Source organism: Macrobrachium rosenbergii, chromosome 18 (genome assembly GCF_040412425.1).
Source record: "Macrobrachium rosenbergii isolate ZJJX-2024 chromosome 18, ASM4041242v1, whole genome shotgun sequence".
NCBI lineage: Eukaryota > Metazoa > Arthropoda > Malacostraca > Decapoda > Palaemonidae > Macrobrachium > Macrobrachium rosenbergii.
Window position 1 is genome coordinate 13,356,734 of NC_089758.1, and position 24,000 is coordinate 13,380,733.

General features: G+C 39.1%; 2 protein-coding genes across 5 annotated transcripts in view; both read left to right on the top strand.

Moving 5' to 3' along the window:
- The window catches only part of LOC136848134 (extracellular matrix organizing protein FRAS1-like), a 362,812-nt gene that overhangs the window by 125,966 nt on the left and 212,846 nt on the right, over window positions 1–24,000 (top strand). The gene's annotated exons all lie outside the window — the stretch shown is intronic.
- Window positions 14,906–24,000, top strand: part of LOC136847947 (UDP-3-O-(3-hydroxymyristoyl)glucosamine N-acyltransferase-like) — a 42,693-nt gene continuing 33,598 nt past the window's right edge. Inside the window, exon 1 of the mRNA XM_067119967.1 lies at window positions 14,906–15,462. Within this exon, the coding sequence (XP_066976068.1) occupies window positions 14,906–15,462 (557 nt within the window). The remainder of the gene's footprint in view (window positions 15,463–24,000) is intronic.

Genomic DNA, 24,000 nt, shown 5'->3' on the forward strand with positions numbered 1-24,000 from the left:
GCTTACACACACACACACACACCCGCAGAATGTTGACAAAGGCATAAATAAAAGAAAATAACCAACCTATACAAAGTCTGACTTCTCAGACTTTTCCAAATAAAACTTCCACAACGATTCTTAAATAACAGTGAATAAAGATAAGATTAAAAAATAAGCCACCCAATATTGCTAACCCATAAAGAGCTAAAAAAACAAACAAACCATCAGACAAAAAAAAAAAAAAGATTCGTCCAATAAATGAGAGGCGCGTCCAAAAGAAAACATTGCCAGCCTCCGCTGGAATTCTTCAGAGTCGAGAGCTTTGGGTCCGTCATGTATTGACAAAGATTCCTTGTTTGACATAATCTCTGTTGTGTCACGGGCATGTCTCGCTCCAGTTCAGTGCCAGACTCTGTTTTGGGTGTTTGCATACTTGGCCCCCGCTCCCCGCTTTCTCCCCCCTCGCGGTCACCTCTCTTACCCTCCGCTGTCAGGTTTAATCTGTTTGTCCTCTTTGTTTCTCCGTCTTTTTTTTTGGTGGATCTGCGGCGTAGGGTGTGTTACAGAATGGAAATGATACTGTTGTTAACTATCATTATTATTATTGTTATTGATATGCAATCGGCTTTGGTAATATCCAGTCATTTGTTTATTTTGACTGCTTTGGTATCTGTACTATGTCGTCAGCTCTGCCTTAACGTCGTGAGATTTGTTGATAATTGGTGCCGTTCGTTATGTATCAATGCTAATTTTTTTTTACTTTATATTTCCCTTTCTGTGGCCAAAATATTTATTTGATTTCACATGCAAACAAACATTCATCCTTTGGCTTATGGGCGTATGTTTGTGTGTCCATCGTTTATGCTAAAGAGTTATAAATATTGCCATTGGTTTTTAATCGTCGTGTTTGATAAATATTCGGACCTGCGGTAAGAATGAGGGGCTTTGAAGCTCATGGAGTTGTTGAAAAAGCCTGTTTTCGAGAAATTCCCAAACTTGCGGATAGGGTGTTTCTTCGAAAAAGCCTTATCTTCGACTAAGCCACGGAATGAAGGCAGGGTCGTAGCTTATAAAATTTTTGTTGTTGAGCAAATCCTTAACGTTAGACCAGAGTGTAGCCTCGAGAACGGCTTATCTAAATGACGGAAGGCGAATACAAGGTACATTTAATCTCTAGGATTTTATTCTCCATCTCCAACCAGAAGAAGCAGCACGAAATAACATAAAATGTTTTCAGGAGACTCGAGGGAAAAATCGTAGGAATTGGTAAACTGTAATTAATGATAATTTCATGAGCTAAATCTTGCACATTCACACATCTCTGAATGGAATGCCTCCTAAATGCTCTTTAATTATAAATATTTACAGCAATTATGTAATCAGTGATTAGAAAATGATTACTCGATAATCGGGTACAACACAGCGACTATTATCATGTGTAATCCCCTGTCTATCCCATAAGGACGCGTCATTATGGAGAAGAAAGAAAGTCTTGAGAGAGGGGTCATTTTGGTTTTATTTAGTTACTCTGCATAAATGTATGTCAGCAATATCTTTGCTCTGAAGTGTTATATATTTGAACATATACAAGAGATATATCATGGAATGTGTATTGTTGATGTTATGTTAAAGTCGCTCATTCCCTTACCAAAGCATTTTCGGTGTTAGTAGTGTGCAATGCATACAATGCGAAGCGGCGGATTCTCTTGGGTGCGCAAGAAGCCAATCATCGACGCTTTACAGTTGACTGCCTTCAACCCCTGCTTTTTCCTCCTTGATGGGCGGCCTTTATGCCTTTTCCCGCGTAGGGACTTGCTAAAAAGGGGAAGGAGAAACTCTCATTCGCATCGGTACTGCCTGTAAATTGGCTCGGTTATCGGGAGGGATCTGCGCCTTGACGCAATTTTCTCTTCGCTTTTCGGGAAAAGTACGGCCGTCGAGAGCGCCCTCACTCCCCAGCCTTAGCATCGAGCTCTCCCCGGGGACCGCTTATCTATTTTAATTATCCCCGAGAAAGGTCCTTGTTATCCCATTCCCTGATATGATAATGGGAGAGACGAACGCTCGCCCATCTGCATGATCGAGGTCGTATGTCAAGGGCAGGATGACATCAGCAGCTTCTAAAGAGATGCCAGGAGGAATAAAGAAAACGAGTTGTGGCTGAGATTCGCCTTTTTGGATTGTGCGGGAGATAAAAGTGAGTTAGCTTCTATGACCTCCTTTCCCCTTTATTCACACTGTGGGGTTCACTTGGTTGTTATGTCGAGAACAAATGCATCTGGATTTGTGGCGTTTTGTACTTTGCTGTCGGGGCTGCCTTTCCAGGTCGATGATCCCAGCCTTTTCAAGGCTCACCCGTTGCCTTTTTAATCGGTAGGCTTATTTGTTTTATTCATTATTATCAATGACTGTTTTTAATTCTTTAAGAATTAATAAAAATAGTAAATGATACTCGAGCAGCGCCTTATTGTACAGCAAGTGCATTTCAGGATACGGTTTCCATTTGAGGATTAAAAAAATGAAAGGATGGGGCAATGTGTGCCTGCTCTGCAAGTACTTGAAGCAGACATTGCCCAGACATTGCCCTGCTTTTAACTAATGCAAAGTCCAAATAAGATTTAGATAAAAAAGGTGGATCACGATTTCAAGAATAAATATGTATACCCTATTTAATACATGCATTTTTGTTCCAACCAGTAAACAATTTCTTACAGATACAGCGGTTTTAAAGTTAAATGCCCTTGGAATGCTTTCAACTCGCGTTCATTTTAGCCTCCATTTTTTTCTCAGAGTTGTTTATTAGGCTTTTGAGACTGCCGACGAGATATTCACCAGATTAAATAACAAGTAAGCCTCAGGGACCTCAAGCATATGCGAGTATATACATGGTGCATCAGAGATCTTTCTTTAGGTGTTTGTGTGAAGAAAGTTTACTTTGTACTTTTCCTGTGAATTTTAAAGTCTTGCGGTCTATTTAATGATTCTGGCAAGAGATGAAATTTATTTTCATCCTTACTTAAGCAAAATGCAAGTTTATAAGGCCCATGGCTAAATACAATAGCCACAACCACTCTTTGAGTAGGTGCAAACTATGCATATCGTGGCCTAAGGTTTGTAGCAGTTTGCCAGCGTCAGCTCAGTTCTTCTTTCTTTTTAAAAGCTAAAAGCGCTAACGGGGGTCTTGGTGGTAAATCCTATGCATGAGGTCCTTGAAGGATATCTGTAATATTCATTCTAAGTATGTGTGGTAGCAGTTATATATGTTTTGGACTAACTCCAACTTATCAGAATTTAGCATAGAAAGACATACTCATTTCGTTGCGAAAATGTCGATTTTCTTCAAGGATATCTGGCGATGCTTTGTCTAATAATCTCTCTCTCTCTCTCTCTCTCTCTCTCTCTCTCTCTCTCTCTCTCTCTCTCTCTCTCTCTCACTCAGAGATTTTGTATGTTACTTTAGAATATATTGATTCTGTTGCCCTGATTATCATAATAATTGATAATAACTAAGGAACTCTCTTCCAATTTACTGCGCTCCATGAGTGCTGAGAAGACAGTTCAAAGGATTCATGAAAAATTGAAGAAGGTAGAGAGTTCCAGATACATGAAGTAAATTATGTGCTAGATTGCAGGAAATTGTTTCTGTGTATAGCCAGTGAAAATGATTCGACAGATAAAATGAAAGTATAAGACAGACTTGAAATTTCAGTATGTTTTTTAGCCTTCAGTGACTGAAAGTAAAACATTCTTGAGGATAGCTTTCGTTGGGATGGAAAAACCGCCAAGTTCTGCTAATAGTTTGGCAATAAAAATATTTTATTAATGTTACGAGGGGTTTTCTTCCTAGAAACGAAGTTTATATAAATATCGTATGCTTTGCATGTACCTAATTTAGTACTTTACCTTAATATATGGTGTTTTTATCCTTGCCAGATTGGTTTACAACGAATATGTAAATTTACTGGAATTCTTGCATTTTCTTGCGCGCACCACACACACACACACACACACACACACACACACACACACACACGAGAGGTCTTGGATTTGGTTCATCTGCGAGTATGAAGTGCTGTAGTCACGTTTCTTTAGAAGATACCGAGTCTCTGTTGCCTTGGGCAGTGATTTCAATAGTTAGTCAGGTGCAGTGGGTCACAGCCAATTCTGGAGGTGGAGGCGTGGACACCAACTTCATCCCTAAATACTAAGTGATAATATGTATGTGTATATATGTATATATGGACGACACGAGAATGTTGGTGTCTGAGACTGAACAGCTTTTTACCCAAGGTCTTTTCTTTTTTTCCTAATTTCTTTTCCTTTTCCCGCTGTTTTTTTTTTTAATAAATGCTTGGCATCAACGCATGAAAGCACGCTAAAGAACGAATATAAGTGTCAATATATATATATGAACGTTTCTTTACTCAGAAGACTGACCAGATGTAACTCAAAACAATAAAATGTTGCCTTATTTACAAAGGCAAGTGAAAAGATAAAAACCATTCAAAAAGGCAGCACTAAACAAAATCAAGTTAAATCAAAAGGTTAAACAAAAAAAGGCAAAATAAACAACAGGGTATCAAACATACGCCAATTCTGACAGCCCCTCAGCTGTGGGGACAAGACCCCACAAACCAGAATACCTCCTGATGGAGACGTGGGACAGCCTCACGCTGTCATCAAAGATGAGCAGCTCGTGGTCAACTACTCATGGTCATCCACCTAAATACTAAGTGATAAAAACTCGACCAACGTCGACTGTATGTGTATACCAGACCCGTATAAAGAAAAACGGCAGCTCACCGACGAGAACATCAAAACAAAAAAAAACTTGAAGGTAAGGACAGAATCACAAAAAGGAACGAGCGGGGAACCAGCAGTGTTGGTGTCTGATCCTCCAATGCCGTACTGTCACAGTCGCCATTGTAACGACTTTAATATACTTTTTACGGCAGATGTAACAAACAAAGGAGGAGAAAACAACAAAAACAATAAAATGAGCTTTTTAATTTATTTACAAATTTCTCTTAAAAGATAAAACCATAAATACAAGAAAAAACAAAAGGCAGCACTAAACAAAATCAAGTTAAATTTTAAACAACAGCAGGCAGAAAAAAATATCAAACATACGTCCTCCATCGGGCACCAAGACAGCCCTCAGCTGTGCAACAGGGACAAGACCCCACAAACCAGAATACCCGATGGAGACGTCAGGACAGCCTCACGCTGTCATCAAAGATGAGCAGCTCGTAAACTACTCATGGTATACTCCCACCTCTACGTCGTGCTCCACTTCGTAGCCGTATCCAATTTGCTGCTCATAAACTCGACCAACGTCGACTCCAAAAACTGCCTGCTGCTGCTGCCACTGCCGCTACCTTTGCTGCCCTACCAGACCCGACTGAAGAAAGAAAACGGCAGCTCACCGACGAGAACATCAAAACAAAAAAACTTGAAGGTATCCACAAAAGGGAACGAGCGGGGAACCAGCAGTTCCCGCAAAACCATCATAACGTACAATATATATATATATATATATATATATATATATATATATATATATATGTGTGTGTGTGTGTGTGTATATAATATATATATATATATATGTATATATATATATATATATATATATATATATATATATATATACATATATATATATATATTCGTTCTTTATATCTTCGTTCCATTTACGTGCTTTCATGCGTTGATGCTAAGCATTTATTTAAAAAGATAGCAAGGAAAGGAAAAGAAATGGGCAAAAAGGAAACACCTTGGGTGAAAAGCTGTTCAATCTCAGACACCAACATTCTCGTGTCGTCCATTTGTTCTGTTGTTCCTTCGCGGGAGACACAACACTGCATCATCGTTGACCGCCGGGGTCACTCGCGGAAGGCATCTTGACCTCGGAGAGATTCCTGACCCCTCCGAGGGTAAACATCTTAAGTCCTCTTGTTTCATACCATTTTTTATTTACTCCTTTTTTTTTCTTCCTATCATGGCTTTGGCATTAGTTATGTTGATTGCCTGGACATTTTTATAGCGAGCTGACTGCAACGCCCTTGCGAGTCTTTGCGAGAGTGCCCCTCCTCCCAATGCGTGTTTGTTTGTAAACACACGAGAGGTATTCGTGCCAGTGTGCCGTTTGAGTGCCGCCTGCCTTTTTTTTTTTTTTCCTAACCTTTTCTGTTTCGTTGTTTAATTTTTGTTTTCAGTTTAGATTCTTCACTTTGTGTATGGATTCATTTTCCTTTTTATTCATTTTTTATCATTATATTGCATACTTATTTCCTCTTAGATAAGTTCATGATTTTTTAAATTTTGTCTTCTCCAGCATATATCGTTATTTAATTTTATTTTCTTATCCGAGTATTGATTATGATGTTGAGAAGAATAAGCCGAAAATTTGCTCGTCCTATATGTAAATGTTAAGTAATTTAGCAAGAAATGACACCATTTCATTCCATTAATATCATCAGCCATTAATGTTATGCATGGATGCTTTCTTCACCTTCCTTTTCAAAAGTAATATCTAGAAGGATCATGTTAAGCTTATAGAGGTTGGAAAACAGATATTTGTATGTGTACATGGAAAATAAGATAGTTATAAGCGAGATAATAATATTTGGAACTTATCTGTGAAAAAAATGGCCTTGGTACAGCATCCACAATGGCTAGCAGTCAGTTAGTTTCCCCTGTGTAACGAGTTCCACGGATAAGACCAGAAACTGCCCCTTCTTACCGTTTGCCATGGTTCCCGCTAGCAGAAAGTGTCCTGAGTCAGGAGGACGATGTGATCGGTGGCCCAGTGAACTCCTTAGAGTCGGCAAAGATAGTACTACTTCCCAGGTATGCTAAACTGTTGCTCCATCTACCGACTCGGCAAAGAAAGCGCTGCTTCCCGCAGATAGTTGAGACCTGCCCCTTACAGGTGAACCTGTTGGTCTACCAGCTGACAGCAACCTTGGGTTAGAGTGACTGCAGGCGGGAGGACATCCCTTCCTGCTTCAGCCATCACTTCCTTCTAAGCAACTTAGTGACTGGACTTTTATGTGGTTACCAGATAAAAGGAGGGAAAAGGTAAAGTTCGTGGGGTTGCTGGTATCAGGAGGGCGAACTCTGATATTCCTTTCCCAACAGCCCACTAACCTGTGAGCCAGCCTAGTCTTGAAGAGGCATGGTAGCACAAAGAGCCTTTTCACCAGTTTGGTCTGTAATATTAGGAAATCTCATCCTGCAAAATTCATCAGTTGGGTACTTCCTTACTCTTTCTGATGAATAAGGTCAATTGGGTGGTGGGGGAGAGGTGGACGGGCACTCAGGAGTATGCACCATGCAGAATCCTTGAAGGTGCCTTGGTAATCACAAAATGCATGACAGCCAAGTCTGTGGGGGTGACTATGCCATGGATGTCAGGCTTTGATAGAGGACATTCTTCTGTTAAAAACCAGATTGTGTCTATTCTAGAAGGAGTCAGGGTTTGTCCCAGCCCTTTATTCCCGCTAAATAGAACTTTGGCGGGAAAGGAGGGTAGGGGAAGGTGAGGAAGCCTCTGAGAAAAGCAGCCTTCCTCCCCTGCTGCCAAGAGTGGGGCCTTGCGTGTCACACCATTGGGCAATGTGGCAGCACAAGGGGTGGAGCCTTGGTTAGTCTGATCCTTCAAGATGGATACTGGCTCCCTTTCAAGGAGGGCTGAGGGCTGACTTCCCCTATTATTCACATCTTAGTTACAGGGCTCCACAAGATCATCTGCCCTAGAAATGGAAGTAATGGAAATAGTGGAGAAATGAACCGTGGAAGTTGTAGACAGCTGCTTTTCAGGCTTTTATGGTTGTATTTCCTTGGTGAAGAAAGTGACAAGAACACCATTCAAGGTGGAAACTCAGCGTTCTGTCTTGGCTTCCATAAGAGGAGTTTTCATGTATTCCCCGAATGCAAAGGATGTTTACTTCTAGATGCCTGTATATCTAGACTCACAGAAGCATCTTTGCTTTGTCTGTGGAGAAGTAATATACTAATTTAAATATTGGGATTTGGTCTAGTAACTGCCCCCTAGGCAGTCACAAGGGTGTTCAATCTGGTGTCAGTTTGGGCTCACTCATAAGTAAATGCCAATTGTGGTACCTCGACGCTTTCAAAACAGTGTTAATTCAGGATAAGGATCACCTTTTAGTTTTTCCATTATCTGAGGACCGTGGTAAATGGGAGAAGTCCAAAGCAGCAGATGTAGCACCTAGGCCTGATGATGTTTGCCAAGAGCCCAGCCTATCTCAAGGAGATATTATCACGATTCCTGTCCCATCAAGAACAGCCGGCTTGGTTTTGGCAAATTTCTGTGGGGCACACGCTTTTGTGATATATGGCTTTAATATCGTTAATAATTTCAGTACTTTTCCTTGCAAAGACTGATGGGGTGGGCAATGTAATGACCTAACCTAGTGAAAACCCGACAGAAACAGAGATGGAGAGAATAGAAAAATGTGACGCTCAACTGTCAAATAAGCGATAAAAATATAAATATCAAGTAAATTAAGAAAGGTTTAAATAAAACATAAACAACGAGACATTGCTCTCGTATTTAGAAGCCTCCCTATGCACCCCGTGTAAAAAAAAGGAATAAAATGAAATTGTTTGGCAGTTTAATGCTATATTCGGATTGTTCCGTGTAATGTTCATATTGATACTGCTTCTACTACTAATAATAGCTATTATTATTATTATTATTATTATTATTATTATTATTATTATTATTATTATTATTATTAATGACTAAAAAGAAAATTTTAATAATTTTCACATTCTCTTCAGGCTAACAATAGCAATAACTGCTAATACTACTACCATTGATAATAATAATAATAATAATAATAATAATAATAATAATAATAATAATAATAATATCTCTCTCTCTCTCTCTCTCTCTCTCTCTCTCTCTCGATGTTTTTTGCCATGCTGTTAGAAAAGGTGTCACTAAGAATTTGCTGTTTATTACTATGAGTGTAATGTGGTTTTTAAAATATTTCTCAGCTCCTTTCTTTCTTTGTTGAAACCAAATAGAAATACGGAAAAAAGAATGATCAAAATAAAAAGAATGAGAGGAAAATCTTTGTTAATTATATATATTGGTGGCCATTCCAGTGGTTCGTTATCAGATGTAAAGTTAGAGACTTTGGCCTAATATGAGGAACGGATTAGCCTCCTCCTCCTCCTCCTTTTTGTTCCCCGGGTAGGAGGGCGAACTGGTTCTTCATAATGGGTCGAGTTTGAGGATTCTTAATTGTAAGAAGAAGGGCGTAAAAATATTTATTATTTTTTTGCAATAATGTCGTTGATGAGCTGCTGTTGTCATAATTATTATTAGGATGTTTTTATGTTTTTATAGTTATGTCATCTCTACTTTCAGTGTAAATTTATTATTAATTGCATGGATTTTGACCTTGAAAAACTTGGACGATTTTAATGATAAGAGCTGAATGTTACGATACAACAGGAGTAGAGACAAACAAAAGAATTATCCTCTGGACAACCAAAACCGTTGAATTAAAAGTTTTCATTTTTTCTTAGCATTTGTGGCTTGGCGTTTGGGTCCCATGCGCCAAGAGACTTTCGTCTGTTCAACGGTATAATTATCATCTGAGTATTTCAAGGGTAATCAAAGGAGCAATTCTGCAGAAATTTGCCGAAAAGTAGGTGGTTTATTTCAGAAGACTAAAATGTCTTAAAAATGTCAGTGTGGCCTGAAAAATTATATAGTTATTATTATTAATAATATTCTCATTGATGTTAGATAAAAAATGGGAACTAAAACAATTCCATTAACTTGATCCAGCAAAAGCGCTGCCTTCTCTTGATAGCGCTCAGCAAGAGAGCGTCTTCTCACAGGACCCACCACAGTAGGTTATGTCTGTCATGGGAATCGTCGAAAGTTTAGAGATACGTTAATTGAAAATTCTTTGACAGGTTTACAACTCGCCACTCTTTATTTATGATCTTGGTTGATTGTGACGTTGAAATTTTGATTCGATAAGCTCCTCTATTAGTATCATATTTTTCTTTGTTTGTTTTTCTTTCCCTTCATCACGGCTGTCTCGCGGTGGGTGTATTCCATTGTGATGTCTAAAGGATGTGTTCTATTGATGTTGAATTGATGTTTGTGGGCGATTCGGTTGACTTTCATGGCCCTAACTTTTTAGCAGAGTTTTTTCATGACTTTTATATATATTTATATGTCTCCTCGTTGATTAACAGGTTGTAATATAAATTTAGAAGTCAGGAGTGTTGATGTGAGTGATTTTTTCTTCCCGATTTCAAGTAGTCATAGTTACATTTGTAGTAAGCACTTCCTGGGGTGCGTGGAAATGAGGGTGTGTTTGTGTGGATCAGTTTTGTTATTTCTGTTTTTTATTTTAAGTGTGTAAGCTGTCTTCCTTTGGGGGTTGATGCTTATTTTCAAGTCGGCGAGGTAGAACGAAAAATGAGGTAAACTAGAAAAGAAGCACTGGGGCAGTTCTTACTAGTGATTTTTCTGTGACCAATTTAGGTTGTTGTTCTTGAAATAAAAGAATATATTGCAAAATTGGTGATTGATGTCAAATTGGAAATTGAAAAACTGCAGATATCATCAACAATTTTTGTAAGCTTTGGTCTGTATCAAGTGAGTTTAGGGCTACCGCATGATCTGTAGTAAATAATTGACGACGTATATCTTATAACTGAATAATAATGCGAATTGATGCGTCATGCAATCATTATCGAGTAAATTGAGGATTGCTGTGGAAGTTACATGCACAGCGATGCAGATTAATCTGAATGCTATGATGCCTTTCTTGGGTGTAAGTTTGAACAGTCTTTTCATTGTACACTAGTGTGATTGTTGTATGCTTATCTATACATATAGACTTCAGTATACGCTTATATCTATATATATGTATGTATATGGATAAGAATGTTACTCATATATAGTTTAGAATATCATGTGGACAGGCAACAGTTGTTCGAAAAAATCTTTAGGTTTTCTTTCAGGAAAAAATTAATTTCAGATCAAAATTTTATTTGATTAAAGTTTGCAATGAACATTTATCTTAAGCACGGGGCATGAACGTGAGAGCCATCCCCCCCCCCCCACCTCTCTGTCTCTCTCTTTCTCTCTCTCGTTTAGTCTAAGGTGATGACTAACCTTGTTTTTTGTTTTGGTCCTTGTATTTGTTTTATTTCTGTCAGTTCGTATTATCGAACTTTTCAAGTTGTACTTCAACAAATTACGAAGAAAGTAGCATCAGGTTTGAATCATGTTAGGATAGTCTTCGCAGTGATTTTATCTTTCTTTTTTAAATAATAGATTATATCCTTTTCCTCATTTATTGATGGATTACATACGTTTCTCTGACTGAGTGTCCTTCCTTCCTTTCTTGTTATTTTTTTTCTTCCATAAACGTACAAATAAAATTCCAGTAGTCCATTAAGCAATCTATATGAATCCAGACTCCCGGCCATCGCCATATCCCGAGAGACATTCCAGACATCATAAAGATGTCCTTAAGATATTCTGTAAATATTTTCTAGATTTTCGTTTTACAGTCTGGAAGAATCCTCTACTCTGGGGCATCGTCAGCTCCTGGAAGGCATTCTAGATATTTTATGGATATTATCTAGAATCCAGCTGAGAGATTCATTTAGCTATCTGGGCGAGGCCTTGGTGGTATTGTCCTCGCAGATGCTCTCTAGATATGTTGAAGATGTTCCCCACTGGATGTATTCCAGATAGCGTCTGGATATATTTTAGATACTCTTCTAGATATCGTCTTTTTATTACTTCAAATGCCCACTGGATTAAAATTCTTATCGGGGATGTACGATTGACCTTAATTGAAGGATTCATTGTCTTTTTGATGTGTTGTTTGAAGCTCTTTTGATGTTAAAAAAATAACGTTGATATCAAGACTTTTTTGAAAGATTATTAGTAAATTACTATTTCAGATATTTTTTTTCCTTGATAGGCTTCTTTGACGTCAAGAATTTGTAAGTTTTTAAAAAGTTTCAAGTTTTTTTTTTTTTAAACCCCTCTTTGATAGCAAAGCCCATTGAGAAAATCGTCATTGATATCTAGAGATTTGTAATTCCTCGATTTTTCCAAAGACTTTTGAAATATCAGCTTTAGACTTTTTGGAAAACTTTAGTTTTCACAATTGCTTCGAGGACTAGAAGCTACGAACGACATAAAGCGACTCAGACGCAGAGACTCTGTGTCATTCCCAGGTGAGCCGCACCTGTGCGCGCGCGCGTGGGCGTGTATATAGGCCTAATTCCTTTTTTCTCTCTTTCGAGATAAGCAAAGCAACTGACGAGGAAAATGGAACGTCCCTTTTTCGGTCTCTTTCTGGCAACCCCCGAATCTCGTAAAGATTGATTATCAAACTCTAAAACGTCATCAGAATGGACCTTCATTTTGATTGCTGTCACCGTTTTATTATACAATTAAGAGAGTTTAAGGAACCATTTTGATGTGATGCTATCTCTCTCTCTCTCTCTCTCTCTCTCTCTCTCTCTCTCTCTCTCTCTCTCTCTCTCTCTCTCTCTCTGCTGCATCACAAATCCTTCAGTCGCCCACCTGTCAGGTAAGTAACCGTGGCACTTCTGAGGTTGACACGGCATTTTAAAGTCTCTCTCTCTCTCTCTCTCTCTCTCTCTCTCTCTCTCTCTCTCTCTCTCTCTCTCTCTCTCTCTCTCTCTCCTTACGTAATATGTTGGTTATTGTCTCTTTCTCATTTTCTACTTACTATGTTGATTCCTTCTCTCTCTCATCCATTATTCAATATGCTAATTGTTGTCCCTCTCACTTTCTACGTAATCTCTCTCTCTCTCTCTCTCTCTCTCTCTCTCTCTCTCTCTCTCTCTCCTCCATTTTGAATATGCTTATTATTGTTCCTCTCACGTTCTACATAATCTCTCTCTGTCTGTCTCTCTCTCTCTCTCTCTCTCTCTCTCTCTCTCTCTCTTATTGAATCCATGAATATTATTGTTCCTCTCACTTTCTACATAATCTCTCTCTCTCTCTCTCTCTCTCTCTCTCTCTCTCTCTCTCTCTCTCTCTCTCTCTCTCTCTCTCATCCATTATTGAATATGCTTATCATTGTTCCTCTCACTTTCTACATAATCTCTCTCTCTCTCTCTCTCCTCTCTCTCTCTCTCTCTCTCTCTCTCTCTCTCTCTCTCTCTCTCTCTCTCTCTCTCTCTCTCTGTATCTTCAAGACTTTTCTGCCTCTTTATTTTCGAGGAAGTACGAGGAATGCGCGGACTCCCATAATTTTGCCTGCCGCAGAGGCGACGCTTTAATTTGCCTTTTGGTCTAAATTGCTTTCCACTGACGAGCCGCACACACACACACACGTCTGCCCTGGAACAGGTTCGGTGGCTTTCCGCAGAAACAAGCTTCTTTTTGCGTATGTTCGAGATTGTATTTTGAGGTTACTTTACACTTAGGTAACTTTGTGCTTTAGGCCAAGTTTTAATTTCTGTGCTTTTGTGTTTTGGGTCGATTGTCAGTAATGTAGCTGTTTGCTTGTTTGTTGGATCAACTCTCGGTATTATGATGATGTAATTAAAGTTTATATTGGTGTAAGATTTAGTGTGTATTTGCATGAATGATATCGCATTTCAGCCTGTTTTTCTTAAATTTGTATTGGATTGTAGTATATTATGCATGTGGTTTGTGTTCTGTGACTGATTTTGCATATATTCCACATGTGTTTTTATATGCGCCTTTTCTAGTTTACTCTTGTTTCATGTGTAAATCTGAGTTTACATGTAAATCTGAGTTTATGTGTACATGTGAGTTTACATTTCATTTCAAGTTGATCATCAAATGAAGGTTTTCGCGCTTACGTGTCGTTACTGCCAGACCATAAAGAAACCAGTTTGTTGTGAGGATTGTCCTTGATTTTTTCCTCTTTGAAAAGCATTTTTCCCAAGATATTTTCCTTTTCCGGAAAAGTCATTTTTCATAATCGAAAGCCCGTTTGGTTTCTAAAACAACACTCTACGATCCCTTTAGTTAAACCACTCTCCAAGATTATTTTTAGTTGTATGTCAAATGCAATGTCGTCAGCACATTTATTTTATTTGTATTATTTGTTCGTGTATTTCCCCCCACGACAATTTGATCCACAGAAAGATCCCGCAACGCGTTAAGAGATAAGGTGATATGTAATTTGCAAAGCCCCTTATCTGCCCAGGCTTATGGTTAACATTATGAGTTGAAAGAAACGGAGGCAGAGTAGACCCTTTGATACGTAGGTGGGTTGGGTGTAGGGGGTATAGGTAGGTTATTGGGAAAGGGAAGCTGTTGGGGAAGGAAGGAAAGGTATAGGAGGAAATGCGGTTGTTGGTGGTAGGTGACTGGTTGCAAAGTCGACTGTTTGGGAAAGGGTAACTGTTGGAGAAAGAGGCCGTTGGGCGGAAGGGAGTTTGTTGGAGGAAAGGTGGCTTTTTTAAGGGCAAGTTGTCTCTTGGAAGGCGAAAGCTGTCGAGGAAATGACGGCTATTGGAGGAAGGATAGTTGTTGGAGAAATGACGGCTGTTGGAGGAAGGATAGGTGTTGGGAAATGATGGCTGTTGGAGGAAGGATAGTTGTTGGAGAAATGACGGCTGTTGGAGGAAGGATAGTTGTTGGAGAAATGACGGCTGTTGGAGGAAGGATAGTTGTTGGAGAAATGGTGTCTGTTGGAGGAAGGATATGTGTTCGGAAAATGACAGCTGTTGGAGGAAGGATAGATGTTGGGGAAATGACGGCTGTTGGAGGAAGGATGGTTGTTGGAGAAATGATGGCTGTTGGAGGAAGGATAGTTGTTGGAGAAATGATGGTGGTTGGAGGAAGGATAGGTGTTGGGGAAATGATGGCTGTTGGAGGAAGGATATGTGTTGGGAAATGACGGCTGTTGGAGGAAGGATAGGTGTTGGGGAAATGATGGCTGTTGAAGGAAGGATAGTTGTTGGAGAAATGGCAGCTGTTGGAGGAAGGATAGTTGTTGGAGAAATGACGGTGGTCGGAGGAAGGATAGGTGTTTTCGGAAATGACGGATGTTGGAGAAGGATAAGTGTTGGAGAAATGACCGTGGTTGGAGAAATGATGGCTGTTGGAGAAAGGATAATTGTTGGAGAAATGATGGCTGTTGGAGGGAGGATGTTTGTTGGGGAAATGACAGTTGTCGGAAGAAGGATAGGTGGTGGGGAAATGACGGTTGTTGGAAGAAGGGTAGGTGGTGGGGAAATGACGGCTGTTGGAGGAAGGATAGGTGTTGGGGAAATGACGGATGTTGGCGGAAAGATGGGTGGTGGGGAAATGATGGCTGTTGGAGGAAGGATAGGTGTTGGGGAAATGACGGACATTGGAGGAAAGATGGGTGTTGGGGAAATGACGGCTGTTGGAGGAAGGATAGGTGTTGGGGAAAGGCCGGTTATTTGGTTGGGGATGGTAGTCAGATGGTAAGTGGATCCTTTAGAGGAGGGGAAGGTATGGGAATGGCTTTAGCGATATGAGCGCCTTTCCTGGGACTCAGTTGGTATCGCTAATTACAAACCGCGACAGAATGTGAAGATTTTTCCTATCTCTCTTTTAGTTTTCTGTGAAAGAAAACTATTGTGACTGCTTTGTCTGTCCGTCCGCACTTTTTTCAGTCGGCCCCAAATCTTCAAAACTACTGAGGCTAGAGGGCTGCAAATTGGTATGTTGATCATCCACCCTCCAATCATCAAACATACCAAATTACAACCGTCTACCCTCATTAGCTTTTATTTTATGTGAGCTTAAGGTTAGCCGTGGATCGTGCGTCTGGCAGTGCTTTCCGGAGGCGTGCGGCGCACCTTCACTTGACCGCATCTGGGGAGCAACTGAGCTCTAGCCGTTCGTAGAATTTCGTACTACTCGTAGTTGATAGCTTTATATAGCAGTATACGCTGTACAGAAAACGCGATTGCGCCGAAGAAACTTCGATGCATTTTTTACTTGTTTTCATTCACAGATGCTTTTTATGCTTATCATCAGCAGCAGAAACTGCAGGAGAACGTCCATATAGCTCTCTCTCTCTCTCTCTCTCTCTCTCTCTCTCTCTCTCTCTCTCTCTCTCTCTCTCTCTCTCTCTCTGGTCGATGGATGGAAGGCTACAGAATTAAAGAACACGATAAAGAAGGTCGTTTGATGCCTTAAAACGTCCAGCTGGTTCGGAGAGCGACAAGTGGCTCTTCAAGTGGTAGCCAGAAAGCATCATAAAGGAGCCGTATCTACAGGGAGTTGGAGAGGTTGGGGTGTGGTGGAGGGGGAGGGGTTGAGTTCGGAAGCTGGCAGAGTCTCTCAAAGGAAGAAAAGATGTAACTATGAGGAAGAGGCGATTGGAAGTTCTGTAGATGGGAGATCTGACATTTCTGTAGAAGGGAGGCTGGAGAAGAATCCAGAGGAAAGGGAATAAAGGAGTGGCCGATGATTAGTTGCTAATGATGCGTTTGCTCTTTCGCTAATAGAGAAATGCAGAACTTTTGTCAATTTGCAGCAATGAACAGGATACCTGCAATTAAGTCTTATCCTCCATGTTTTCTCTCACCTATAGCATGAGAAGTCATTTCAGTAAAGAATCTTAAATTATAGTGATCAACTGTATTGACTTTTAATTGATATGTTGATGTTGACAATTAAAGACGGCCAATTTTTAGCAAGATTCATATTAGCAAATGTCATTTCGAGCTGTTTGAGGAAAAGAGAAATTTTTGTATGCTGACGTAAGAATATTGTAACTTAAGAACTTATAGAATATTTGTGAATCTAGACATCTTTGCGTCAGATTCAGGGAATTTTAATTGTATTCGGGAACTAGCAAATTTGTTTCTGATTTCTTTGAGCGATGAATTTGAAAATTTATACCAGTTTTATGACATTTTTATGACTACGGGAGGATTGCAAGATTATTTATGATGCCAAAATGTTGAAGCAAACTTGGTAACTATGCGGTTCTCGACATTGTCTGCGGGACGCCTTGCAAAATGTAGAATGTTACCCACGCTCAGGAACTTGCAACCTGACCCTTGTAGTCAGATATTTTCCCCAAGCGGTTTATTTCTATCATTCGTCATGCTTTTCATGCAGTTGACACCCCGGCAAGCGCCATATGGAAGGATTACGAAGGAGTTTTAAATCACTTTCAGGGCAAATTAATGTCACGTTGGTCACAGTGTCTTGTCTTGCTCTAGAGATGACTGTCTTTTTTTTTTTTGCATTCATGAGACTTCTTCCACTTTTTCCTTCATTTATTACTATTTTATTCTGTTTCCTATGTGTTATATATTTTGTCGACGGATTATTTTTGTTTAAATAGCTTTGCGTCTCATATTCCAGTGTTTACATTGTGTATTACTTGAAGCAACCATTTCCCTGAATTACAAATAATTATATCTGTTAGATGTTTTGCATTTGTTTTGGTGCTGATGTTTTCTAATAATTTTCTAAAAATATATGGAAGCACTTGCATGTCTTACGAAACCAGTCTTTATATCTTAGTGTTTTGTTTTAGGGAACAAATTCTTCGAGTTTTTTCAGGAGAATGTTGCTTAGGGTAACTAATATCTTTAATGAATAAAAAGAGAGATAGCAAAAGGATTTTAATTTATTTATATAGTAATAACTAACACCAGTCTTTATTTGACCCAGTTCATGTATATTTTAATGTGTTGCTCTTAAATTATTCCGTCTTTCAAAATTGTTTAACTGATAAAGAGGTATCTGGCTTTACTGTTATAAAAGTCACTGAATGATTCCTCTTTCAGATGGCTGATTTACAACTTCCCTCGGGGTCAGATCCCGTTCCAATTTCTTCTTCCTTGCTTTCACCAGGCCATTAATATTTAAAGGCACTAGTCCATCCGCCATGCAGTCCTTTACATTGAAAAAGAATAGTTCGGTAAGTTAACGTGACTAAATAACGATTACTCAGAACTTAATCACGACTTTTTCACTGTTACTTGAAATTTATTAGGTACACAGTTCATCTGGTACATGAGCAGAGATCACGTTTATATTGCCTTTGAAACCTTGCTGTTAAAGGAGGACAAGTGGATTGAATCTGTGCAGCTGATAGTTCTGTTCATACCGTTGGACAGATCTTCAAGTCTCCGGCCGGCCAGTGAAGAATTAGAGGAATTTATTTCTGGTGATAGAAATTCATTTCTCGGTATAATGTGGTTCGGATTCCACAATAGGCTGTAGGTCCCGTTGCTAGGTAACCAATTGGTTCTTAGTCACGTAAACTAAGTCTAATCCTTCGGGCCAGCCCTAGGAGAGCTGTTAATCAGTTCAGTGGTCTGGTTAAACTAAGGTATACTTTTTAGATGGACAGATCGTTAAGTGAATTTCAAACTTCAATGTTGCAGCGTAAATTTTTACCCTTGATGCCGTATCATTATAAGTAGCAGTAGTAGCAGTATTGCGGCTACTCTTGCCTATTACTGTTCTTACTACTGCTAGCAGCAGATTTAATGCAAGTAAGACCTACTAATGGTATTAAGGAGAATTAGAATGTGTAACCGTCTTTCAAAAACAATAAGCAATGAGCGGCGAAGCACCATTCATTGTTACCACTGAAGTCCAGTGACCGAAACGACAGTTTTAAGATATTCCACTTCGTTCGTCTATTTTCATAGAGGAAAGTGCATTTAATTATAAACAAATCACATGATAAACAAACAACTTGAAAATCTCTTGTTTTGAATTTTCCCATGTCTTTGCTCATTTAAAATGAATGCTCAATGAGAGCCCCGGCTGGGTACATCGACCAGTATTAATATGTTGGTCTCCGAGTCCAGGGTCGTGTTTATCTTCGTTCTCTTCGTTTCTCAGTTGAATTTGTTGAATGAGCCGGAAATGTTCGAAGGATAGGTGGGCACATCAAATTGTTCGGTCATTTTAGGATCAATTAAGGTTGAAATCAGTGTTTATGAAGACAAGTGGTTTCATGAATTATAAATTTCATTATTACTTGTTGTAAGGAAGAAGTAAGTATACCTTAGTTTAACCAGACCACTGAGCTGATTAACAGCTCTCCTAGGGCTGCCCGAAGGATTAGATTTATTTTACGTGGCTAAGAACCAATTGGTTACTTAGCAACGGGACCTACAGCTTATTGTGGAATCCGAACCATATTATAGCGAGAAATGAATTTCTATCACCAGAAATAAATTCCTCTTATTCTTCATTGGCCGGTCGGAGATTCGAACTCGCGGCCAGCAGAGTGTTAGCTGAGAACTATACCGACCTGTCCAACGAGGGACTGGGGTCAGTCCTGGGGATTTGTTATAATATACATTAGTGAACATGTTGATCGAACTTGTCGTGGATTGAAAATATGAGAGAGAGAGAGAGAGAGAGAGAGAGAGAGAGAGAGAGAGAGAGAGAGAGAGAGAGAATAAAAAAAGATAAATATCACCTGAATATTCCTTCCCAAAACGAAGCTTTTAAGGAGTCGGCGCCCGGGAAGAGTTTGTCAGTTTTATTATTTGTCTTGACGTCTGCCAAAGGTTTTATCTTCCTCCGGGGTTAGAGGTGCTGCCTCTTATTTGGATGGGGAAAAAGGCCCTCCCATAATGGAAGGGATGCATGGAGGGAGGGAGGGAAGGGAGTCGAGGTAGGAGAATATGGGAGGAGAGGAAGGAAAGAAGGAAGGAAAAGGATAAGAGGAAGAAGAGGTGATCAATGTTAGTTGGATAAAAGGAAGGAAATGAGGAAGGAGAGTCGGCAGGGGACATAGGAGGAAGAGAATTGGGAAGAAAGAATGATAGGAGAAGGCAATGGGAGAAGCACTGGTAGAAAGAATAACAGAAAAGTGAGTAGTGAAGGGTAGAAGAATGTAAGAAGTGAAAAAAGACATTATTATTTAAATAATATGTATGTATATATTACACATATATCTATACATATATGTCAATATATATATGTATATAATATATATATATATATATATGTATGTATGTATGTATATATATATATATATATATATATATATATATATATATATATATATATATATATATATATATATATATATATATATATCGAAAATTCAATAATTTATATATATATATATATATATATATATATATATATATATATATATATATATATATATATGTGTGTGTGTGTGTGTGTATATAACGAAAAATCGAAAACTCATATTACTTTTTTATGTTATTTTAATAATTTTATAGAATAATTAACAATGATATTTTTAGAGATTTATCACGAATCGGCAGGGTTTCTTGTTAAACACAGCAGCACCAAACTATTAGGCATCATCCAGTAATAATAACCGCGCAAGTTAAAGCATTAGTATCGGCAGTAGTTCCTGTTTTCTGGTGTTGCTACTAATCATATGAGGGCGTGGATGGGATTAGCGATATTTCATGCTGCTTCATTTCTGTCGATTAGCTTTACCTTGAAGAGAAGGCAGGAACAAAAACAGAGAAAATCTCTCACCTCTCAAAACGATTATGGAAATCAGTTGTTAACATTCCATTATGTGAACCGTAAACGTTCTTCAGAGAGAGAGAGAGAGAGAGAGAGAGAGAGAGAGAGAGAGAGAGAGAGAGAGAGAATGTCTTAAGGTTGATCCCAAATCGTAATCGCCATGCATGTGTGTGAGTGTGTGCGTGTGACAGAGAGAGAGAGAGAGAGAGAGAGAGAGAGACAACACGTACAGTTGAAGTGCATTGTAATTAGCTCAGGAGAGAGAGAGAGAGAGAGAGAGAGAGAGAGAGAGAGAGAGAGAGAGTTTCTCTGGGGCCGGAATCAAATTGTAATCAGTATGGGTTATTATTGACTAATTTCACGGTAATTTTGTTTGGGATCCCGGCAATTAGTCAGCAAGGATGATTTAGACGCGACAGACCGATGGTAGGGGCTGTGTTAATTAGCCGTGATAATCATAAATAACAAAGGAGTCAATGATATAGGTGCTGTCTACTTATCCCTTTTTAATAACGACGCCGAGACTCTTACCAGCGAATTTTACCCTCCGTTGTTCTTTGGGGGTATTCCATTGTCCGCTGGCTCTGCCACGGGAGTTTTGCACCTCTTCTCTGCATTGTCCCAAGGGTTACCCCATCGCCTTATGAGGTATCTTATTGTCCGAGAGGTACTGCATAGGTCGACCGTATTGTCCTGATGGTGCTCCATTGTCCAAGGGCACGATATTAATATTTGTGAAATAAATTTTGCGCAGTGGTGAGAGTAAAGGAGGAAAATGCCCATGATGATGAGTAATCCTCGCATTGTTCGCTTTGTTGTCTGTTTCTCATTCTGACAGACTACAGTTCCGTTTTCTGTAATGCCTTCGTGGTTAGACCCACACTTTCTACTTTTGTCTCAAATAATTTTAAGCTTTTGTATGTGACGTTGAAAATTTAGCCCTGGAGTCTCATCTTTAAATAAAGACAAAATCCACGAAGGAAAGAGAAACAATGGAGTGCTGCAAGGCCTTTCGACTTATAGTCCTTTACCTACTGATCAGTTACTGTTGAATATGCTAATGACTGATGGTTTTGTTTACAAGAAACCAGTCTCTGAAGAGACTTATTTTTGAAATTTACTTAGTAGTAATCGTATACGCAATATTTGCTTCATTTTTATTGACATTTGCGGTTGGTTGGGAGAATCTTATATGAAAAAAAATTGCTGTCATTTTGTACTACTGTATACTAGATACCAAGGTCTTGACTAGATACTGTATTCGGACGCCGGCGAATCACCAGATAATCTTAGAGGTCATTGTTCAGTGATAATATTACGTATGTCGCGGTAACACGTGTGTCGAAAGGCCTGAAAGGCTGTGTCACACAAACACCCGTTTAAAGAATCTTTCAGCATCTTGCAACCCGGCTGTGCACCAAATACATAATATTATTTCGATATTAGTCTACAACTGAAGCCACGTATGTTCGCCCGCGTGTCGCGCCTTAACAAACAGACATGAAATCAATTCTGCACCAGTGTCGAAAAATTTTGGCTACTTTGTGCAAGGTTCAGTGACAACAAAGACAAATAATGGCAGACAGAGTGATCATGTGACCCTGCTCTGAACTGGACGTCGAGATACGATCCACATGTACCTCGCAGAGACCAGGAAGACGGTCTCTCTCCTCGAATAAATTCCCCGGAGGGAAATGTGCAACATTTTAAGGGCTTCAATGAAAGAATGTTCTTGATAAGGCCGAGTGTAGAGAGGGAGGTGACTGTTCTTGGATAAAGCTTATTTCTCTGGTGAAGGAGTGAGGTAGAGTCCGCAGCATGCTTCTTTTGCTCTTATATACTTATTATTCTCTTCTCCCGCTTTACTGTCGACTGGATTTTAATGCTTTTTACGAAAAGGTTTGCTGTGAAGGATCAGAGCTTTTATTAATATTAATATTATTTTTACTATTATTATTATTATTATTATTATTATTATTATTATTATTATTATTATTATTATTATTAACAGTAATAGGAAGAGAGTTACCATATTGGAAGCCTGTCCTTCATTTTAGTTACTTTTTCTAGACTAAACTGAAAACATTTTCGCTTAAGAGCTTCAAGTTTTGCCGGTGTCTTTCTCGTGATGTTATTTTTTTATTGTTGGCGTTCGAACCGGGAAACTGTTTCCTTATTTCAACGGTGGGTTATTATTTCGGCGATGACCTTGATTTGTTTTGGTCTGAAAAACGTAGATTAACTTTATGGTGCAACATTTTGCTGAACAAATTTTCAGTCACGTTTATGTTGTGTTTACACTTGCGACTTACATCTAAGACATATTTTAGTGTTGTTGATTTCGGTTAGTCTTAATTTTGTCCACTTGAGGCACTCTCTCACTCTCTCTCTCTCTCTCTCTCTCTCTCTCTCTCTCTCTCTCTCTCTCTCTCTCTCTCTCTCTCTCTCTCTCTCTCTCTGCTGAGATCCTGATTAGTCTTAGTTTTACCCATAGGGGAAATGTGTGTCTGTTTCTGTTCTGAGATTCTGGGTAATCTAAATCTTAATAATCTGATTCTCTCTCTCTCTCTCTAATCTGATTAATCTAAATCTTAATAATCAGCTCTCTCTCTCTCTCTCTCTCTCTCTCTCTCTCTCTCTCTCTCTCTCTCTCTCATCCTTACTTAAAATCTGTGTAATCCGGTTTCTGCTACTGTTGCGACGTCTCTCATTTCCCATCTTCTTCTTCCATCGGTGCAACTCCCACGGGAACGTCGCAACGGACAAGGCGTTTGTTGTGGGTCGGGGAAGAGCCCTGCCCTTCGTCAAGTGATTAGCATGAAATACATCCTTCATAATTATTGGTTTAGGGCCTTCGATCCCAGTGGAGGCTGAGTGAGCTACTCGTTCCTTGGTGGCCAAGGACACTAATTAGATGTTTCTGCAGATGTATCTCGTCGGAAGCATCGTGACATAGATCGCATTTCATTATGATAGTATGGGCTGATGGATGTGTTTTGGGGAATCTGTATACCGTTAGGCTTTAGAAATTGTGTTACAGGAGAAGCGCTTGTTGTTAATATGCTGTAATGGTTTATGCACTGAACGTGGGAATGCTTGTTCATGTTTTGAAAATATAAGAGGGAGGTGATGGGGACACTAGGAGATAAGGCAGGTTGGAAAAAAGGAATATATTTGGCTTTTATTTTAAATCAAAAGATTGTTGATTTCAAGTTTGTATTCGTAGTTATAGGATAGTTGCTCCAGAAATAGATTCTGTGGAACCAGTTATGAATAGAAGGGAAGATGAGTAGAGGTGGCTTTTCTCACTCGAGATCATAGAAGTAGTGGAAAGATGGTATTCTAATTCAGTGGGAGATTGTAAAAGTTTAAAACTTACGATAGTGTTTATGGAGTGGTGATAGGGATGCTGATATAAGCTCTAAATGAAAATTCAAAGATTAAAAAGAAATGAAAATTACAGAAAAAATTATAATTAACAAAAGATGTAGGAATGAAATGACACTGGATTTGGAAAG